Here is a 20,632-nt window from a genome sequence, read left to right as displayed (position 1 = left end):
CCAGCTCAGCCCACCAGGGGGCGGGGCTGGCTGGCATGTGGTGCTGGGGGATTGAAGCACAGTCCCTGTGTTTTGCTAAGCTTGTTCTAAGTAGGTGCTTTAGACCACTGAGCCATCTCACCAGCCCCAGTGTCACTGACTTTAGAAACACAAAATTACAAAAACCTCTGTAAGCAAAATATCACTTTATCTGCCTTATACATTGCAATAAAGTTAAATTTTTAACTTGAAAAATAGTTCTTTTTTTAAGAAAAATCTGAAAACATAATTATGTATCTTCAACAGAAATGACTCAGGACAAAAGTGTGGAAAAGGTTTTATGAACCTGATGTACTTGACTCTCCCCACCAAAGAAAGAGTAGCCTTATTTTTTTCTTTGCCTTAACTTTCATCTCACCAACTTGTTCCTTGACTTTCCTAATCTAAGATGTAACTACTTAATTGCTGCCTTCAACGTGATGCATAAACTCACATCCTATCTCCTTACTGCTAGGCTGTCATCTTCCAAGCAGCTGCTTCATTTAATCTAACATCTACCATTCTCTTCATAGTCATAGTCAGGACTATCTGATTGGCTCACAGGAAAGGGACTAGGTAGGTAAAACTAGTTAACAATACATGGTATTCCACTTTACTTGTTCATAAGGAGGATATGCTTAAAGTTATTGCTAACATTTTATTCTTAATTATAAAACGGAAAATATAAGTTATTTGGTAAGAGCAAACATCAGCAAAATCATAAAATATGAGCATTTCATAGAAATGTTATACTTGCTTATTTGTTGGATCTGGGCATCTAATTTTTTTTCTAATTTGTTTAGTTAAAAGTTATATTCAATTTAAAATCTAATATACAAAACTCAAATGAGGCAGGAAAAATCACTTTACTTAGTAAAAGTATATGCTGTAAGATCTATGTAACATATGTGGTCTTACGCTATACACACATAAAACTTTCCACAAGTGATCATAACTGGCTCCCCCATTACAATTATAATAAGATCACACTTACAAAATCATTATTCTACTTTCTGAGTAAGCACACAGGCTTAACCAATCATATAGTGCACTTATACACAAAACACCATTTTATTCATTTATAAATTCCTATAATTTATGTTTCCTGCAGTCACAGAATTCACATGACTAAATTAAAATACTCAAATATACAGAAAGCAGTTTCTCTCCTGCAGCTGCTAAAATCAAGCTACTATGTATTACCAGTACTCAACAATAAGGAAAATTTGTTTGTTTTTTGTTTGTTTGTTTTTTGTTTTTTGCAGTACCGGGTATTGAACTCAGGGCCTTGCACTTGCCAGGCAAGCGCTTATTCTACTGAGCTATCTCCCAAGCTCCTATAAGAAAAATTTGGGAATGAGCAGAATTTAATGAGTATTTTGGCTTGTTTGTCCACTTATTTTATTTTTTTTTATGTTGTGGGAAAAAAACCAAAACTTTGTAACAAAACCACAGGAAAGTAACAATAGTTAATACACTGTGTATTGTTATCCTCAAAGTAGTTACTCAGAGTACAAGATATGGGCATAAAAATTCTCAAAATGGTATTAGCACAAATCTTTCTTTTCAATAAACTAAGAGAAACCAGTATATAATTAACTTGATTTGTTTTTCCTTTCCCTTCCTTCCTTTCTCCCCTACCCTACCAGTTTCTCTTTCCTTTTGAACAATTTCTCTCCCCATTTCTCAAGATCTATTGTATATTTTGGTCCTTACCCTTTCAGTTTCTCATACCAGGGAAACAATATGTTTACATATGTAAATCTGATTTATGACACTTATGAGTATAGTCTCAAATTGCATCCATTTACCTGTATCTCAAGTTATCCTTCTTTGTATTCTTCATTGCATAAAAAGACCACATAGTTTTTATTCATTCCTCAGTTGATGGGAATTTGAGTTGTTTTTAATTGATAGTATATAGGGAGAGACGTTAACTTGTAGAAAATTTATATTAATACAAGTGATTTCTGTCCACAGAAATTGAAATTGTGTCTAATGGCTATTTATCAGTTTTGCATTCATTTCAGCATTGTTTGACTATAAACATGTAATACTTCAAATGCAATCATATCATTAATTAATGAGTTAAATAAAATCTTTGATGCATATTCATTTCACAGGAAAATCACAATCACATTCATTTTTTAAGCTGACCCTGTAATGATAGTGCACAATGACAGAGGGCTAAGACAAAAGGATAAAGCATATAATCACCACAAACAGTAATTGTATAATACAACTTAGAAAATGTGGCAAAGATGGGCAGCCTAGAAAATTAATACTGTAGCTAAAGATCAATGATATGATAAGTATTTGTCTGTATTAAAAAGTGGAAATATTCCACAAATGTATTGCCCTCTACTGTGGTATCATACTATTATATATTACTGTACAGTACATACACCTATGCTACACACATTATATTTAGACTTGAGTATATGTAGACCCATATGGTATCAGCATAAAAATAGTAACTGTCCTAGTATTTCAATGAATAATCATTGCTATCACTTAGGAATAGGAACAAAGCAAATAACTGAATCCTAGGCCAATTCCTGGATTTTAATCCTTCCCCTGATTGTATATTACAATGAGGGGCACGATTCATAATTTGGCATCAAGAATTTAATTTTAGAGGCATAGAGTTAAATATTTTGACTTTTCAATTAGACATAGTAGAGATAAGGAAAAACTGGAAAAAAATTTTTTATTCACATACCAGTCAGTGCAGCACTTATAAACCAGATGTATGGGGATTTCACCACAGACAGTAGACAGTTCTTCAACAATACTCTTATGGTTTCAATCTAAAATGAACGCCAAAAGTCTAATGCGTTCAGAGGTGGGATTTTCAGAATGTTATTGGATGATGAAGTGCTACTAATTAGTGGGTTAATCTATGAGTTCATAGATGAATGTGCTATTAGGAGATGGAGCCTGACTGGACGTGGTCACTGTGTCCGCTCCTTTTTTCTCCCTGCTTTTGGCAGCCAGGAGCAAACACTTTTCCTTCACTTTCCCCTCTGTCATGATGTGCCTTTGAGTCAGGTAACCATGCACTGAACTTTCCAATTCTGAATCAAAATAAACTTCTCCTTAAGTTGTAGATGTCAGTCACATTGTCTCAGTGATGGAAAAAGAAACTAATACCATGACAATTAGGGATCCTGTAATTTAATCCAATCTAGCCCTATCAACTCTTCTGACAGCACCAGATTCTACAGGTTAAGGGTTTGGATGACAAAAGTCTATCCTCTTCTCCCTTCTTCTGAGGTCAATCACAAGCTCCAGTTTGCAACCCATGCTTCTATAAATTAGAAGTGTCCAAGCAACTATAAGTTAAGATTGCCACAACTCTTAAATGTGTGTTCAAGTGATTTTTGGAGGGACTCAAAGAACTCAGAGAAACATTTTACTTACTTTTAACGTGAGTATTATAAAGATACAGATGAACAGTTTAGTTGGAAGAGATACACAGTACAAGTCATGTGGGAAGAGGGACAGAACTTCCATGCTCCTTATGGATGTACAGGACCACCCTCCAGGAACCTTCATGTGTTCAGTTATCCACAAGCTCTGTCCCTTATAGTTTTTAGAGAGGCTTCATTTGTAGGTATGAACAATTATGTCACCGGCCATGAGGAAACAACCTTCAGCCCCGCTCCACTACCTGAAGGCCAGTATACCTCTGTTAACTTCAAACAATCTACACAGATTCTCAGAAGTACTACAATGATATGATAGTTCCCTATGGCAACCAGTCCCCCAGTCATGAGGCTATCCAGGAGGCCCCCATTCATCTCATTGTTATACAAAAAGAAACATCATTTTGAAACTAAACATTTATTATACCATTATATTACATACAGTTCAAATATCTATTCATTAGCTTTCTCATAATCAATCCATAATAATGTAATCATATTTGCATAGCCAGAAAAGACTATTGTTCACCCAGCTCGAAATTCAAACATTCCCAATTTCAAATAATAGCAATCAAAATGCTTTTAAAAACTTATCTTGGCAGTGAGTTCTAGTCAGGACAGTAACTTAATTTCAGATGCATATTTCAAATTTTTATTTTTAATCCTACCTAGAGAGAATTTCCAACATGATATTTCCTGAAGTCAAAACCCAGACTTTATGTCTCTAGAGTAATCTTGCCATATAGTAGCTTTAACTTCAGTAAGTCTATATCACTTTCCCAAAGTAGTGCTGGCTGGCCTGGGCTTGTTGTAAATAGCAGGCTCAGTCAGACCGCTTTTTTAAAAAATGTCAACACTCTTAACAATTCACACAATGTACAAGGAAAGTATTGTGCTTCAAAATAAAGATGTGTTTCCTCTTGTGAAATAAAGTTTATCATTTAGGAAAGTCTGCTTAAAGAAATGAAATAGTCTCAGATTCTCTAGAAAAAAATGAGAGGGCATCTCATCTCACTTTTCCCTTCCTTTATCCCATTTCAAACATGACCCAGAGAGTAAATATTTTATGTATAATAGGAAAATAACACATCATTAAAGGTGCACACCTGTAAAATCTAATAGTCATAACAGATTGAGAGTTCCCAAATCTGCTCTTTACTTTTAATATCTGAAAACAATCAAATAATTTTATGTCAAATATAATTTTCCAAGCTCCCCAGTCTATCCTCTTCTAAAGTTTTAAACAAATATACTTGATATGAAAAATAGCATTTTATCCAAATATCAAATATTAAACAAGTATTTGAACAGCAAGTACAAACAGTTCTAATCCCAATCATAGACAATGTTGTGAAATGTTAATGTATTTAAATTTTTAAATTATATATGGAATTAATTTAAATGCTGTACTTTTAAGTAATTAGCTATTAATATTTCATTCATATTAAATAACAGGAACACATAAACAAGTAATACACAATCCAGGAAATATTCAAAGGCAAACAGCACATTGTGAGAAGCATAAGTTTTGGATTCTGCAAAATGTTAACTTCAAACAATCTACACAGATACACTGAAGTGCTGAAAAGCTCTTTTAAGAAAAACATTAAACAATGCTGTAATAACAAAAATATAAAAATAGAGTTATATATATCTATACCTTTTAATCTGGCCAGATTAATAAAAAAACATAATAGCCATGGTTTCATAATAATGTTACTAAATCATGTAAGGTATTAAGTTACTGAAAATCCCTGTTTTGGTTTTATAACAATTTTAAACATCATCATTATTTAAAATAAATATCACAGTATTAATAGTATGAAAATAACTCAGCAAGTAAATCACTTCTTGATGTTGCCTACCAAAGAACAGGATGTAGATACATAGTACCATAGTAAACATATGGAGGGCCCTCTCTACCAGTCCTATTACGGGATACTCCATGAAAGAGAATAATGTGTGTTCTGATCAACATGATTGTCTCAAACTGAGATCCATATATATATACATCTGAGTAAGCTAGGAATAAGCACTTGCTATGGTTCTGGGATTTGTAGGGAAATACAAAAAAAGTGGTAGGGAAAACACTGTCCACACAGCAGTGATGTGCTTCCAGACCCATCTAATTCTACCTTTCTAAGGAACTGTAGATACACAAGACAGGTAAGAGCAAGTAAAAACAAAAACAAACAAACAAACAAACAAAAAAAGCAGAAGAAATGTAAAAAGAAGTTACACTACGTTACTTATGGAACACTAAAGTAAGGTCTATGAAGTGCTGAACTGAGAAGGACAGTTAGATAACCCAGAACTATAGCTTTCATACATTAAAGAATGGCCTATCAATTCCACTCTTCCTAAGAGAAATGCCTGATCCTGACACACTATTTATACACACTATATTATATGAAGGCAGTGCTTCGGAGGCTCAAAAAAGGAGAATCACTACAAGTCCAATCTATGTAGTGAGACCCTGTAGTCCTTATAAACCCTGTACTACATACATAAAAAACCCTGAGGTATATGAGACAACAGTATAAGTAAAAAAAGTCAAAATTCCTTATTTTATAAATGTCTAATGGTTATGTAAAAGAATGGCCCTGATCATGGAAAATATGAATTGAAGAATATATTCAAGGGCTGGGGCTGTAGCTCTGTGGGACAGCATTTGCCCAGTGTACACAAGACCCTGAGTTCAATCTCAGCATAGGAAAAAAAAATGACATATGGGTTTGCAAACATACACATGCAATTTAAATGGTTCAGAAAAATAATACGTGATGTGGGAAGGTTTGGTGGTGGCAACATGTGTGATTAAACAAATGCAACAGGGGCTGGTGAGATAGCTCAGGGGTCTAAATGCCTGCCTGGCAAGTGCAAGGACCCAGGTTTGATCCCCAGTATCACATGCTACGCTGGCCCCAGGTGATTAGCCAGCCACTGAAACCAAATGGTGGCACACGCCTATAATCCCAGGGATGGGGAGGCTGAAACAGGAGGATTATTATGAGTCTGAGCTGCATAGCAAGACCCTGTACCAAATAAATAAATAAATAAATAAATAAATAAATAAATAAAACATTTTTTAAAGCATGCAACAAGATGTTAACCACTGGCAAATCTGAGGGGATTTAGATATTTTTACTGTTCCTACAACTCTTGTTAAACTTAAAATTATTTCAAAATAAAGAGATTTTTTTTTAAATATTAAGCATGTAAAAAAGAGTACTCTTGCATATGAAGCTATGTTAGAAAAGGACAGCTTCAGTGCAGGTAAGGGTGAACCAGAAGAGTTGAGCAGACAATGTGAGCTGAGGACAGAGAAATGAAAGACTGGGGAAGACATCTGGAGAAGAGGGAAGAAAAGAGGGAGTTATAGAGAGAAGTGAGTTCTATAGAACTGAAAAAACTTCAGAATATTTCTAGTTGAGAATTCAGCTGAGCATTCACAGAACACAAGTATGAAAATCCAGGAATCCCATGAAAGAACAGTCAGAAATATTTACACCTAATAGTGTTTGGTATTCATAGAGCTAAGAATAGTACCTCTTCCCACCAGCCCAACCAAAAACCATGATTCAGTCACAGAGGCAGAACATACAGAAAAGTCTTTGTTCAAGGGTAAAGAATTATTAGCCCTATACTCAAATCCTGCCTAATAGATCTTTAAAACAATTACTACAACTGTATTCAATATGTTTTTAACATGTAGTAGACATAAAAGTCACATTAAAAAACCCAAGTCAAGCTCCTACAGATAAAAACTACAGTATGTGAAGTGAGAAATACACCAGATGGAACTTATAGCTTATTTGATGTTGTAACAGAAAAGGTTAGTGGCCTTGAAGACAGAGAATAGAAACTTTGCAAAATGAAATGCAGAAGAAAAGAGAATCAAAAACATAAATAGAATCAATAGGCTGTGGGATGACCTCAACTGCCTACTACACATATATTTGGAATCCCCAAACGGTGGCCAATACATTACTGTGAAGGTCAGTTCTCCAATTTTACAATCACTGTACAACCTTAAATTATTCATTATGGTGTTCATCACAGGTTGTAACAATATTTTTATTTTATGACTGAGCCTCACTTCTCTTTCCTCAGGATTACAATTAATATGATAAATACACAGATCACCTCTGCATTTTTTATTTTATTACTACCAATAATCTTTGACTACCTACTAGATTCTCTAATTAACTAATTTCATAAATAAATTTGAATTATTTTTGGAAATATACAACATCTTGGTATTTTTTTACAATTCTCTATGCTATGTATTCCATCTCTGTATTATTTCTGAAATATACATAAATTGTGCAAACACTTTTAGAAAGTTCTAATCCTTTTTATGTATATTTTGTAAATTCAACTCCATAAGAGTGCAATATAACTCTGAATTTGTGTAATACAATTCTGAATTTGTAAGCATTGTGCATGTAGGTAAAATTCTTAAACTTACTCAATAAAAAAAGAGATGTCCTTTTTGTCTGCACTTGTGAAAGATAAAATTTCTAGAGCTCTCAGCTCCTTGAAACTATATGAATAAGGGACCCACTACAGTTTCCTGTCTAGTTGATCTGGTCAAATGACTTAGGTTGTGCATCACACTATTTCACATGGAAAAAGTTACAAAGCTGGGTGCACACAATTACGCATGTGTACATTTCACTTTTTGACATACTATGAATAGTTCATCTGCTCACTGTTACTAACACCTAATTGTTGTTAGTATTCCAGGGTGCTTATGTTTGCAAAAAAAAATACGTACGCTATTGTCTATTGCATTATGTAAAATAGTCTATGGAGAGTTCTTTGTGTTTTTGTTTCTCAAATAAATCCCTTAAATATATATAAACGTCTCAAATTTTTAATTACTTTTTCCAGAACTACTATATTTGTAGAATTTGGATCTTTTTTAGATTTTGGGTGTTTTGATCTTACATACTTCAACATTTATCACTTCAAATGCACATTGGCCAAACATATGGGATGGCGTTACTGCCTAACAATCTGCTCTCAAGATAATTAATCCAGTTTCTTGGGACCTAACCCACTCCAGAGATAAGCATTAATCCCTTATGAGAGTAGAGACCTGTGACCTAATGACCTGCCAGCAGGCCTCACTTCTTAAAGGTCCACCACCTTTCAACACTGTTACACTGGCAACCAAACTTCCCGTACTCTCTCTTTTTGAGTACAAACCATATCCAAACCACAGCATTTATACCATTTTTAATTTTTATGAAAATCACACTATATCTGTTTTAATACAATTTGCTTTTTTTTTCCTTATGTCATATTTTATTCAGTAGGTAGTATAACAACAACAGAAACCAAGACGGAAGTTTTCCTACTTTTTTCCCTTTTCACATGCAAATAATCCTGCTTGTTTAGAGGAAATAAACAGATATTAATCATAATTTCAGTGCATACACCCTTTTCTCTAAAGTAAAAAATTGACAGCAATGGACAACTAACTTATTGAAATGAATGCAATAAAGTTAGTGGCTGCAAAACTAAAAGGTGTATGCATGTATCATTCATAGAAAACAAACTGTGAGGTGGGGTTAAAGTGGAAAAACATAATAATAGTATCACTAACTCTGAAACAGGTATGTTCCAAAATGAAAGCAAGCCTTGTGAGTATGTGTGTGAATTAAGAAAGACTTTCTGACTATAATTACTAGGAGTGTTAAAAAAAAAAAACCACAAATACTACTCAAATAATAAAAAAATGGCTACTGAATTAGTTACATTATGATTAGGGCTGACATATTATTCAGGACAACAGTAAGGTGCCTGCCTCACAAGTACCACGTCCTGAGTTCAATTCCATTACATCAAAAAATATGATCATAACATTGATCCAAATAATGTAAAAACCATTCAATAAATTCATGAAACTTGATAAATAAGCCAGCAAAAGAAAATTGCTAGGAGTGTAAAAAAAGCACAAATACTACCTAATATAAAATTGGTTACTGAATTAGTTATATTATGATTAGGGCTGACATATTATTCAGGACAGTAGTAAGGTGCCTGCCTGGCAAGTGCCATTATATATTAGATATAAGCTGTTTGCAAAAATCATGAGAAACTGGAAATTTTATATGTAATTTTATGTATAATAATACAATTCCTGTTTTGTGCAATTATCTCTACTCATTAATATGAATATAGAAACGATCCTGTGGCCTTCATGGATGCAAAAACTGGAATACTCTTCATTGTCCATGTCCTCACTGGAATTGAGAATTTCTATTTCCTGTCTTGAAATTATACCACAAAACTACTGAGATAAAATCAGCATGGTATTGGCAACAAAATAGACCTGAGGATCAATGGGATAGATTACAAGATGCAGAAGCCTCTACAAACACACTCAGCCACCTTATCTTTGACAAAGGGGACAAATATGCTTACTGGAATAACAATATCCTCTTTAACAAATGGTGCTGGAAAAACTGGCTCTCTACATGCCAAAAACTAAAACTTGACCCAAGTCGATCACCATGCACTAAGCTAAAGTCAAAGGGGTTTAAAGATCTAAACTTTAAAACAGAAACACTAACTCTCCTGGAAGAGAAAGTAGGAGGAACCCTTGAAGACATAGGGGTAGGCAAAGAATTCATGAACAAAAATCAAATTGCACAGGTAATACTTGAAAGAAATAACAACTGGGACCTCCTCTTACTGAGAAGTTTTTGCATGTCAAAAGAAATTACCGGGGCTGGTGAGATGGCTCAGTGGTCTAAAGCACCTACTTGGAACAAGCTTGGCAAAGCACAGGGACCGCAGTTCAATTCCCCAGCACCACATGCCAGCCAGTCCCGCCCCCTGGTGGGCTGAGCTGGCCACACACACACACACACACACACACACACACACTAAATAAATGTTAAATAAATAAAATTAAAAAAAAAAAAAAGAAATTACCAACAAAGTGAAAAGACAACCCACAAACTGGGAAAAAATCTGAACTAATAAGCACTCAGACAAAGGTCTTCTCTCTAGAGTTTATAAAGAACTAAAAAACATCAGGGCCCCAAAATTTAAAGACCCAGTCCAGAAATGGGCATCCAAGATGGACACACACTTCTCAGAGGACGAAATTAGAGAAGTGAATAAATAATTTGCTTTTTTCACTGAACATATTTTTTATATTCCTCCATATGAGGAATTACCATGATCCATTCATGTTTAATATATTTATTCAGAAGGGCTGGCCAGATAGCTCACCAGACTAAAGCACCTGCTTAGGCAGACGTAGGCGCCAGGGATTCAATCCCCCACCTGCCATGCCGGCCCCACCCCTGAGGTGATTGAGACTAGGTATGGTGGCATGCACCTGTAATCTCAGCACTTTGGGGGCTAAAAACAGAAAGATCACAAGGAGTCCAATCTGTGCAGTGAGACCCCGTACTAAATACATAAAAACAAACAAATAAATAAATAATGTTTTTATTCATTTTGGACATATGTTATTTCCAAAGATTTAGTCTTAGAAACAGTGCTTATAAATATCTTGGGCATCTCTTGATTCAAGTAGATCTCTATGTGAATGTAACTGCTATATTATTTCCTGCCTCTATGGTCACTCTATGTTATCCCTAGTGTAAAGTAAGGCTTACAGATATCAAGAAACAGAATCAAGATCACATAAATAAGTAGTAAAGTTAAAACCAATAAATTCTACTCCTTCAATTTAAAGGGAAATACTCAAAGTTAGGTAGCACACATCCCCAGAAATATATAATTATCAAAAAGAATCGTAAGAGGGGCCAGGGAGATAGCTCAATAGAATAAGCACTTGCCTGGCAAGTGCAAGGTCCTGAGTTCAATCCCCAGTACTGGGATTTAAAAAAAAAAAAAATTGTAATAAATGTTTTCTCTTACCTTAAGTTTTAAAAAGAGGACCTACCAACTGATTGCCCTCAATATAACTTCTTGGCCATTCACAGCAACTTGATTATATACAGGTCACTCGACTAAAATTTTATTACTGTTAAATTATCCCTGAAAATTCTAGTTAAATATATTTTATAGTTGTACTTGCTTCAGTAGCATACTTACAAAAGATTGAACAATACTTAGAAGATTAGCATAGCCTCTGCACAAGGATGACTTGCAAATCTGTGAAGTGTTCCATATTAACTTCTACATATATATGGTAGTTAAAATATTTTGGGATGCATGTAAATTGTGTACATATGAAATAATAAATATAGTAATAAATTCTCAATTTGGTTATAATTTAAATATAAGCAGTCTTATTTTTGCCATAACTAAATTTTGATTTTGGAATTAGTTTAAGACTCACTGACATGAATGTAAATGTGACAATCATTTTTAAAATACAACATACTCATTTTAGAAATTACTTGAGAATATTTTTTAAAATGTTCTGCACATCATCTTAACTAATCACATAATTTCCAGGATCCCTAGAATTATTCTTATGTTTAAAAAGAATATAAAGCCAAACTTACTTTTAGCTATGTCAACTATTTAGCTTTGCAGTCTTTCATCTTAAAAATATTAGTAATTTGGGGACCCAGAGAGATAGCTCAGTAGAATAAGCACTTGACTGGCAAGCGCAGGGTCCTAAGTTCAATCCTCAAAAAAAAAAAAAAAGCAATTTGATTTCTGGTTTATTTAGCAATTTAATCTTCCTTTTCAAATGACCCTATCTTTACTCATATTGTATCATCTAAATGGCTACATATTAATTGCATGGATGTGATGGTACAGCACATGCATTTTTTTTAAAAAATGGAACCAATTAGACCAAGAGCAAAGCCATTTTAATATTATTTCCCAAAAATTACTTTAATTCTTTGAATGAAAGATTAAATCAAAATTGTTACATAAAAACTTAACTGTACTGCATTAAACATTAAAATGAATGATTTTTAAATAGATGCATACCAATTATATATGTGCTACATGAAAAAATATCAATTTTTGTTTTTGTCTTTTGAGACAAGGTCTTACACTATGTAGTTTAAGCTGGTCTTGCCAGGCAGCCTTACATTCACTGTGACCCTCCTACCTTAGCTCTTCCATCTGGCCAGAAAAAAAGGCAAAATATCTTATGAGCTCCTAGGGTCCCAAAAACCAACCTTCTATTCTAGGTCTCTAAAATTTAATGCTTATTTAAAAGCTCTGACAAATGCTTTAAAAATTGTATTTCAAATATTCCCTTCAATTTGAGATAAACATTACCTAAATAATGCTGAGCTGAGCAAAACAACCTCAAAAAACAAAATGTTAACAATATCTCCAATGGTTTAATGTTCTTTTGTTTATTGCCTTAACAAAACAAATGTTTACATCAAATTCAAAAGCCATCTAGAGGTTTAAATTCATAATGAAACTGAAAGGACATATTTTGCTACTTAGTATTAGTTATTACCAAAAATAGTTCTCCAAGAGGGCACCTGACCAAAAATCTACTGCTGGAATGAATTATATTACCTGTGAAAGCTAATTTATAATCAGTGCTAATGTGTTCCATAATCTGATTTAAAGAGTAACTCAATAGAAAGAGAACAAGGCCTGTGAATTTCCAAATAAGTGACTGATTTGGTGTTTTCTACTGGGTGTGGAGGATACATGTTACTGGCCTTCTTGGAGTGTGGGAATGTCCTGTCCTGTTGTGGGGACAGCAGGACGTGTTCTGGTTCAAAAACTCTCCTAAAATTTACTGTAAATCAAAGGCACAAATGAAGAAATTTTAGGCATAACAACAGAAAATCTCTTCCTCTTAGAAGCTAATAGAAAAAAACTGTCTTAGGAGGAATAGCAGAATAAGTTTTTGTGGCCAGCTCAGTCCATTGGGAATGGTGGTCCCTGCGCTGCCTAAGCTTGCCTAAGCTTGCCTAAGCAGGTGCTTTAGACTCTTGAGCTATCTCACCAGCCCCAGCAGAAATAAACTTTGAATCAATGCTTAGGGTAAAAAGTAAGGATCCAAGAACGTAGACTTTGAAAATAATGCACGCTCACTCTACATAAAAAAGAGTGAACTGTTTTGCTCAGAAAGAGACAGGAAACGGGGAGAACCAGAATGCCTTCCCAGATATACAGGTATTTCAGGACTAATTATTAGCAAGTCACGTATATTTTAATGCCAATTACATAATGAAAGATTTACTCAAATTATGGTCAATCCTGAGCTTACATTTTTTTTTTTTACTTTCTACTTGTTTTTTTTAAAAAAATACGCTGATTACTAAACTACCTGACTTTTAGCAATTCGTATTTTCTTTTTCATTGAATATAAGGAAAAGTATGATTCTGAGGTAGCCCAACCAATTGTGACAGCGCATGACTATAAATCCCAAAATTCTAGGGGGCTGAAACAGGAGAATCAGAAGTTTGAGTCCAGCCTTGGCAACTGAGCAAGACCATCTCAAAATTTAAAAATAGTTAAAAGGCTAGAGATGTACTTCACTAAAGGCCTTGGGTTCAATCTCCAGTACAACAGGAAAGAACATAGGAAAAAGGAAGGAAGAGGAGGGAGAGAAGGAGTCCGTCTACCAAAACCAATGCATTTCTTATTTGTATACGATATTCTCAAATTCTCAGCAGCTCAGTGTCTTTTTGGAACTGAACTGATGAACTAAAGGAATACCATATTTTTAAATCATATTTCTCACTTTAGAAACCATTTATCACTTTATTATTAAATAAAGCAATGAGAAATAGCACTATCAAAATTTTAACATTATTTTAATGATTTTTATTTTTGTATCATTTTAAGCTTGATTTTATTATTTATTTTTAAATGTTTAAATTTATTACTTAAATAGTTTTTTAAATATTCCTAAAAACAACTATTAATGTTTAACTTAAAAATAAAAACATTCTTTTTTTCTGATACAATATATGCCAATCTTATTTGACTGGCTACTTTCACAAATTAGATCATCTGACATTTTAATCCAAACTAAATATTCAATTAGCAAAATTAGCCACCTAAAAGTTTTGACATAGACACATTTAAGACATATGATAACATGAGAGCATCTCTCATTTAAAAATTGTTTAGGAAAAGTGTTAAGATAATGCTTTCATTTTTCTTAGCATTTTCTAAATATACTGAAATAATTATGAAAAACTGTAAATAAAAAAGCAAGTTATGATTTTGGACAAGGTTTAGTAAAGCTTTGGAGGACCAATGGATAATAAATACTTATGCAAGTCAGAAGCTTTTCAATACTTTGCTTTCAGCAAAAGTAAAGGGAATTTTAAGTGAATTACCATTTCACAGATCACTGAAAATAACTTTTGATGACAGGTCATCGTATGAAAAACGGAACAGTTAAAAAAAACCCTCCAAACTTCTTAAGATATGGCTCATGTTTACAGTTATATTTACAACTCTGAAAAATAGAAATAAGTGTGACAATGAATCTAGTCTCATTTAAACATATATAACATTTATCCAGATACATGAACTAAACATATATAACATTTATCCAGATACATGAACTAATGGGATAAAGAAGGATATACTTCCATTACAATTTTACTTTCAATACTTAATAATTATTTAACTAAATTTGTCATATATTGGTTTGTTCGATGTGTACTACTAATTGTAATGAAGTTTTTTACAGTCATAAGTATCAATTTGTATTCATACTTTTGAAATAAATATATTATTTAAAAACCATTAAACATTAAAATATATCAGGTAGGTAAGACAGTATGTCAGAGAAGTGTATTGGAATGTTGAGATTAAGGATATACAGAAATCTCTACTTCTGGCTGTAAAAAAGCTATTCACTTTTTTTTTTTTTTTTAACATACTAGAGATTAAATCTAGAGCCTTTCCAATGAGCTATATCCCCAGCCCTTTTTAATTTTTTTTCATTTTAAGTCAAAATCTTGCTAAAATGTCTCAGCTGGACTCAAACTTTCAATCAACCCGCCTTAGTCTCCCAAAGTGCTATAATTATGGGTATACCACCACACCTGCTATATGAAGAAAAACCTGGTGGAATGAATTTTAAAAGGCAGAAAGGATGAGTCTTTAGTTGAGGAAAAAATACACATAAAACATGGATGCAGAAAAGAAAAGTATGTTTGAACAACAGCAAGTAGTTTTGCCAATTAATACAGTGAAGGCTTTTTCCTCCCCTTTACTAAACAAAAAGGAGACCACTGTTTTGAGCTCCTATGGAATGATGGCGAACCTCTTAGAGCTTACAGCGATAGCAAACGGCCTGCTATAGTATGCATGCCAGAGGTTCACGGCCACCACTGTCTCACGCTGTGCCCTAAATTATCAGACCAAACCAAAATAATCACATATTAAATGCACAATCAAACTGAAACTTAACAGAAGCAGATAAATCCTAAAACAGACCTAAAAACAGGAGATTCCAATCTACTTGAGTCACTGTAATAAGTCCAAGACTCCTTCACTTAACCCCTTAAAAAAGTAACTTGATATTAATCAATCTGCTTCCCCACCCCCTCCATGGTTCTGTTTCCTTGTTCCCACTTTATAAAACCCACTGTCTGCCATTCCAGAGAGCCCATTTTATTTGGTAGAATAAAGGTTTCCCTGACTCTTGAATTACACATAAAAGTCAATTGGATCTGTAACTACATTTTACACATAAAAGTCAATTGGATCTGTAACTACTATTTTAAACTTCACTTCAATATGTCACTTCTTTTCACTCAACAGCTCTTTTTTCCCCTCTACCCTCCTGTCTCTGCCTCAAGTTACCGATCAACTTTTAGCCCTTTATCTCCTGAACCACGAATTGATCCATTTTGAGGTTCCTTTTTGGTATGTCTTAATTTTTTGAAATAATGAACACAACTATAACTATTTTTGACATATTTAGAGAAAAAAATAGGCACATTTATGCTTATTTAGCAGTACTTTTACACGTAAAGCAATTAGTTAATAAAATAAGTTTTCATAATACTTATTTAATAGGGGAAAAGAAAAAACATTAACTGATTTTATTATTGAATAACTCAAGTGAATCTATTTTTATATTACAAAGTATATACGCACAAAATCAACTATACATTGTATATTTGGCATCACAGTATATCCAAGAAGAGACTGCTAATGTGAGTAAAGTTGAACAAATAAAACAAATACCCATTTTCTATACCCACCCATACAATTAAAACACCTTTGGCCCCTTTTCAGTGACATTTCTCTTTTTTCTCTTTCCTTGGTAATAAGAATAACTGTGAAATTTGATTTAGAAAGACTGTTTGTTTAATACCAACTGAAAATATGTAACAAAACCAGCCAAACTTTGAAGAGGAAGAACTTATTATAAAATAAGTACATAGAGAAAAAATATATCAAATAAAATACAGCACTGGACTAAATGTCTTTGTCTCTTAAAAAATTCATGTAGTAAGGACATAAAGACAGCTATTTGCAAACCAGGAAGAAGACCTTAGCTAAAACAAATCTGCTGGCATTTGATTTTAGACTTCCTAGACTCCAGAACTATGAGAAATTTTTATCATCTCACCCTTCTGTATGATATTTTGTTATGGCAGCACCCAGTAAGGTAGAAACTTTAGGAAAACTCATAAAACTCACATTAACATAAATTTGTAGCATATAGTAAAATAAACAGACACCTCAGCTAGGGCTTCTCTTTTTTTCCTTCCCAAGATTGGTAGGATCTGAACCCGTCATTCTATTTCAAGCCTCTACATATGGCATATATTCTTCCACTTACTAAGAATGAGGCAGGAACACACGCTTTCCAGAATAGTATAACACAGAAAATAGATGTTATTCAAGGTCACCCAGGAAATGACTGCTTTCTCAGGCCTTCCCAAGAGCATAGTCTTACTGAAGCTAAATTTGATTCAAGATCCAGGACACTGCAATGTGCCCAAATATCTTTCAAACAGACACATGTACAGCTACACTGCAAATCTGACTTTTATTAGAATAAAAGGCCATGGTTAAGGCAAGACTTAGTTTTCCCTTTTGTTGGGGCCCTTCCTGTATTGTCATATTAGAGCAGTTATGCACTCCATAGGAACCCAAAGCTCAAAGAAATACCATGCAGCAATGCCACACCTGCTCTGGCTCTGGGTGATGCCTTGCCTCCACTGAATTCTCACAGTCCTGTGCAATGGAACTTTTGGTGATTCTGTTCTATATTCTGTCAGATGTATTAGTAAGTTCCTGAAATGTAGCTAATATAACTGGGAAACTGGGTTTTAAATTTTAATTAACTTAAATTTGAACAGTCATATGTGACTAATGACTACAGTGTTCAACAGTATAGTCCTAGAATCTAGAACCTTAGTTTTTTGTTTTTTTTTAAGTCAGGAAATTAAAGCATGTATGAGTGATTACTTACTACCAATTCAAATGCTACCTGCAACACTGCGAATGTGGTTCTACCTCCTACCTTTGCCGCCTGGCAGAAATATCCATTTGTTTTCATTCTGGCAGCATCCCCTTTTTAAAGAGTTACCAGCCCAGAGTACCTAACTTTTTATTATTAACCAGGTCATTACACTATTATTATAGGCTTACATATCTGTGTATCACAGTATACCTAGGCTCCTAAAGGGCATGTCTTAATTTTTTGAAATAATGAACACAATTATAACTATTTTTGACACATTCAGAGAAAAATAATAGGCATGTTTATGCTTATTTAGCAGTACTTTTACATGTAAAGCAATTACTTAATAAAGTAAGTTTTCATAATACCTATTTAGTAGGGGAAAAGAAAAAACATTAACTGATTTTAATTATCATTGAGTAATTCAAGTGAATCTATTTTTATATTACAAAGTATATAGGCACAAAATCAATTAAAGACCTGTAAATAACTATGTTATTTATATTCATTCCAGAATCCCCAGAGCTTAACTAAATGCCAGAGCCTAAACACTTTTTTCCTAAATTCCTCTGGCCAATTTATTAAACTAGTCTTCACCTAACCAGCCCTGTCTCTTTCCTAATCTACAATCTGAAATCTTGTAATTTCCATCCACAACCAAAATAATGAAACTGAGGGCAACTCATATTATGCGGATCAAATACATAAAAGTATAACAAAGGTCTTATACTAGGGACATGATATACTTTTAATAGACACAATTCAGTAAGAAATACTGTAAAAGAAGTGGAAATGATGTTTATTTTAAAATCAAGTACAAATTAAGTAGTAGACATAGTAGTAGTTAAGTAGACATACCAGGACTAGAAACAAATTTGAGAGGGTTGGTTTTGTTGTTTTGCTTTCTTGGTAAGGGGAGACTGAACCTAGGGCCTTCACACCAAGCTAACTCCTACCCTTTCTATTTAAAAAATAGTATTTTTTTTTTTCTCTTTTGAGACAAGGTCTAGCTAAATTGCCAAGAGGGGATGTGAATTTAGGATTCTCCTTCATCAGATTCTCAAAGTTCTGGGATTACAGGCTTGCACTGCCACATCAGATAAATTTGGGAGTTTTTGACAAAGAAGTAGCATTCAAAGAGATAGAACACTCATGATTCGGTTTATTTAAAGATTTCATACAGAGAGATGAATACAGGCATTCCAATATTAATAAATCAGAGTTTAATTTAAAAATAACTTGGAAAGACCGAGCCAGGACAACCAAAGAAAAGAGAGGAAACCCAGAAAATGTGTATCTGAGAGACAACAGAATAAAGTGATTTAAGGAAGTGTCTAAGTAGTGATAAATACTACTTAAAGATCAAGGAGAAAAGTAAGGCATTATATTTCATTCCTCAAATAATAAGAGCCTAGCAAAAATGAAACAGAGAAAAACTAAAACACGTGTCATTCCTCTACCAGCGATAAAACAAACCCAAGAGTATTGCCAACGTTACCTAATATATTCATTTTCATTATGTATAGCGATCCCAAAGCACCGCATCTTCTTCCAATACCCACATCAAACAAGCTTTCAGAGAAATACAGCAATTCTCTTGAGCATCAATTTTAAATAAAAAGCTCTTACATTATTTTCCTAGCTAATATTCCACTTGAAACAACCAATGTCTCCCATCCATGTCCACTCTTCCTTTAGACACACAGGCTTGACATAACTTTAGAGTAAAGATGATTTAAAAGCACAACCAGTTTTCAAAAGAGAATGCATGACAACGTTCGCAGGAGGCAGAGAAAAGTTAGATCCATGGACTGCAAGCTCCTGAAAAAGTCAAACCCATAGACTGCAATGCAAGACCTCCCCCAACTCCCAAGCAGAAACTCAATAAATATGTTTATTTAACTCTGGAAGAGCGGCACTTTACAGTGGAGGGCGGGCGCAGACTCCAGTACACTACATTCTCCAAAACACCGTGGCACTCCCACGCCCCTCATGCTGTGTTAGGAGACCCATAAAAAGCAACGTAGGAAGGCGCACAATCACAGTCTGCACCCTAAGGTTAAAAAAAAAAAAAAAAAAAAGCCTCGCTTTCCAGTCGGGGCTCACCTGTTGCTGGAATGGAGAAGACGCCCTGCCCCAGGTCGCCTAGGAGGGATTGCCCGCAGACCCTCTCCTCGTCACCGTACTGACACTGCCCGGGGAGAGGCTCCGCGCGAGGAAGGATGATTTGAGAACACGTGCGCACTCCGTCCCCGTCGCCGCCACAGTTCCCTCAGGGTTTTGGAATCGCCGCCACCACAGTTCTCTCGGGTGCGCCCGCCTCGTCGCTTAGCAACCTGAGAAGCTGAAGAAGAAGTCTTCCGGACACAACAATTCCCCCGCCCCTAGACAGCGTGTAAAACGATTTAAAAGATTTTGTTTCCGGGTCGACACAGTTTTACGCAGCGGAAGTCTCTTGACCGTCTACGTTTACCTCAGGGAACGAAAAAAATTTCTGTTGCGCACTAGTGAGGTGGTTGAGGGGTTCATCTCTCCTCCCTCGAGTGACACAACACCTTGCTTTCCGCCAATTGCCAAGTGCCAGCAGGCAGACGTTTTCTTTAGAGACCAAACCATTCGCTTGTAGTCGTCCTCCAATCACAGAGATTCACCCTTGGGGACTATTTTGTAATGGCTAGATAGCGCAGGAAGAAGGACGTGAGAAAAAATTGCTTTTCGGGAAGTGTAGTTCAACACTGCAGAAAATGCGTAAAGTGTGCGCCAGAGTTGGGCAGCCTAAACTACATTTCCCAGAGGGCACTGCGATCGGGAACGCAG

General features: G+C 34.6%; 1 protein-coding gene and 1 non-coding gene across 2 annotated transcripts in view; one reads left to right on the top strand and one right to left on the bottom strand.

The window, feature by feature from the left end:
- The window catches only part of Wdpcp (WD repeat containing planar cell polarity effector), a 316,117-nt gene extending 295,686 nt beyond the window's left edge, over positions 1-20,431 (bottom strand). The window contains exons 1-2 of the mRNA XM_023720853.1: positions 20,371-20,431; positions 19,922-20,086 (exon numbers count right to left, since the gene is read on the bottom strand). Of these exons, the coding sequence (XP_023576621.1) occupies positions 19,922-20,086; positions 20,371-20,431 (226 nt within the window). The remainder of the gene's footprint in view (positions 1-19,921; positions 20,087-20,370) is intronic.
- LOC111818068 lies at positions 11,511-11,613 on the top strand. The gene has a single exon (XR_002822139.1). It is a non-coding gene; the product is annotated as a U6 spliceosomal RNA (small nuclear RNA).
- Positions 20,432-20,632: the final 201 nt, after the last annotated feature.

The sequence above is a fragment of the Octodon degus genome, unplaced genomic scaffold (assembly GCF_000260255.1).
Source record: "Octodon degus isolate 3935 unplaced genomic scaffold, OctDeg1.0 scaffold00078, whole genome shotgun sequence".
Classification (NCBI taxonomy): Eukaryota; Metazoa; Chordata; class Mammalia; order Rodentia; family Octodontidae; genus Octodon; species Octodon degus.
The sequence above is the reverse complement of the archived record's forward strand: the minus strand, read 5'-3'. Positions and strand labels throughout refer to the sequence as shown.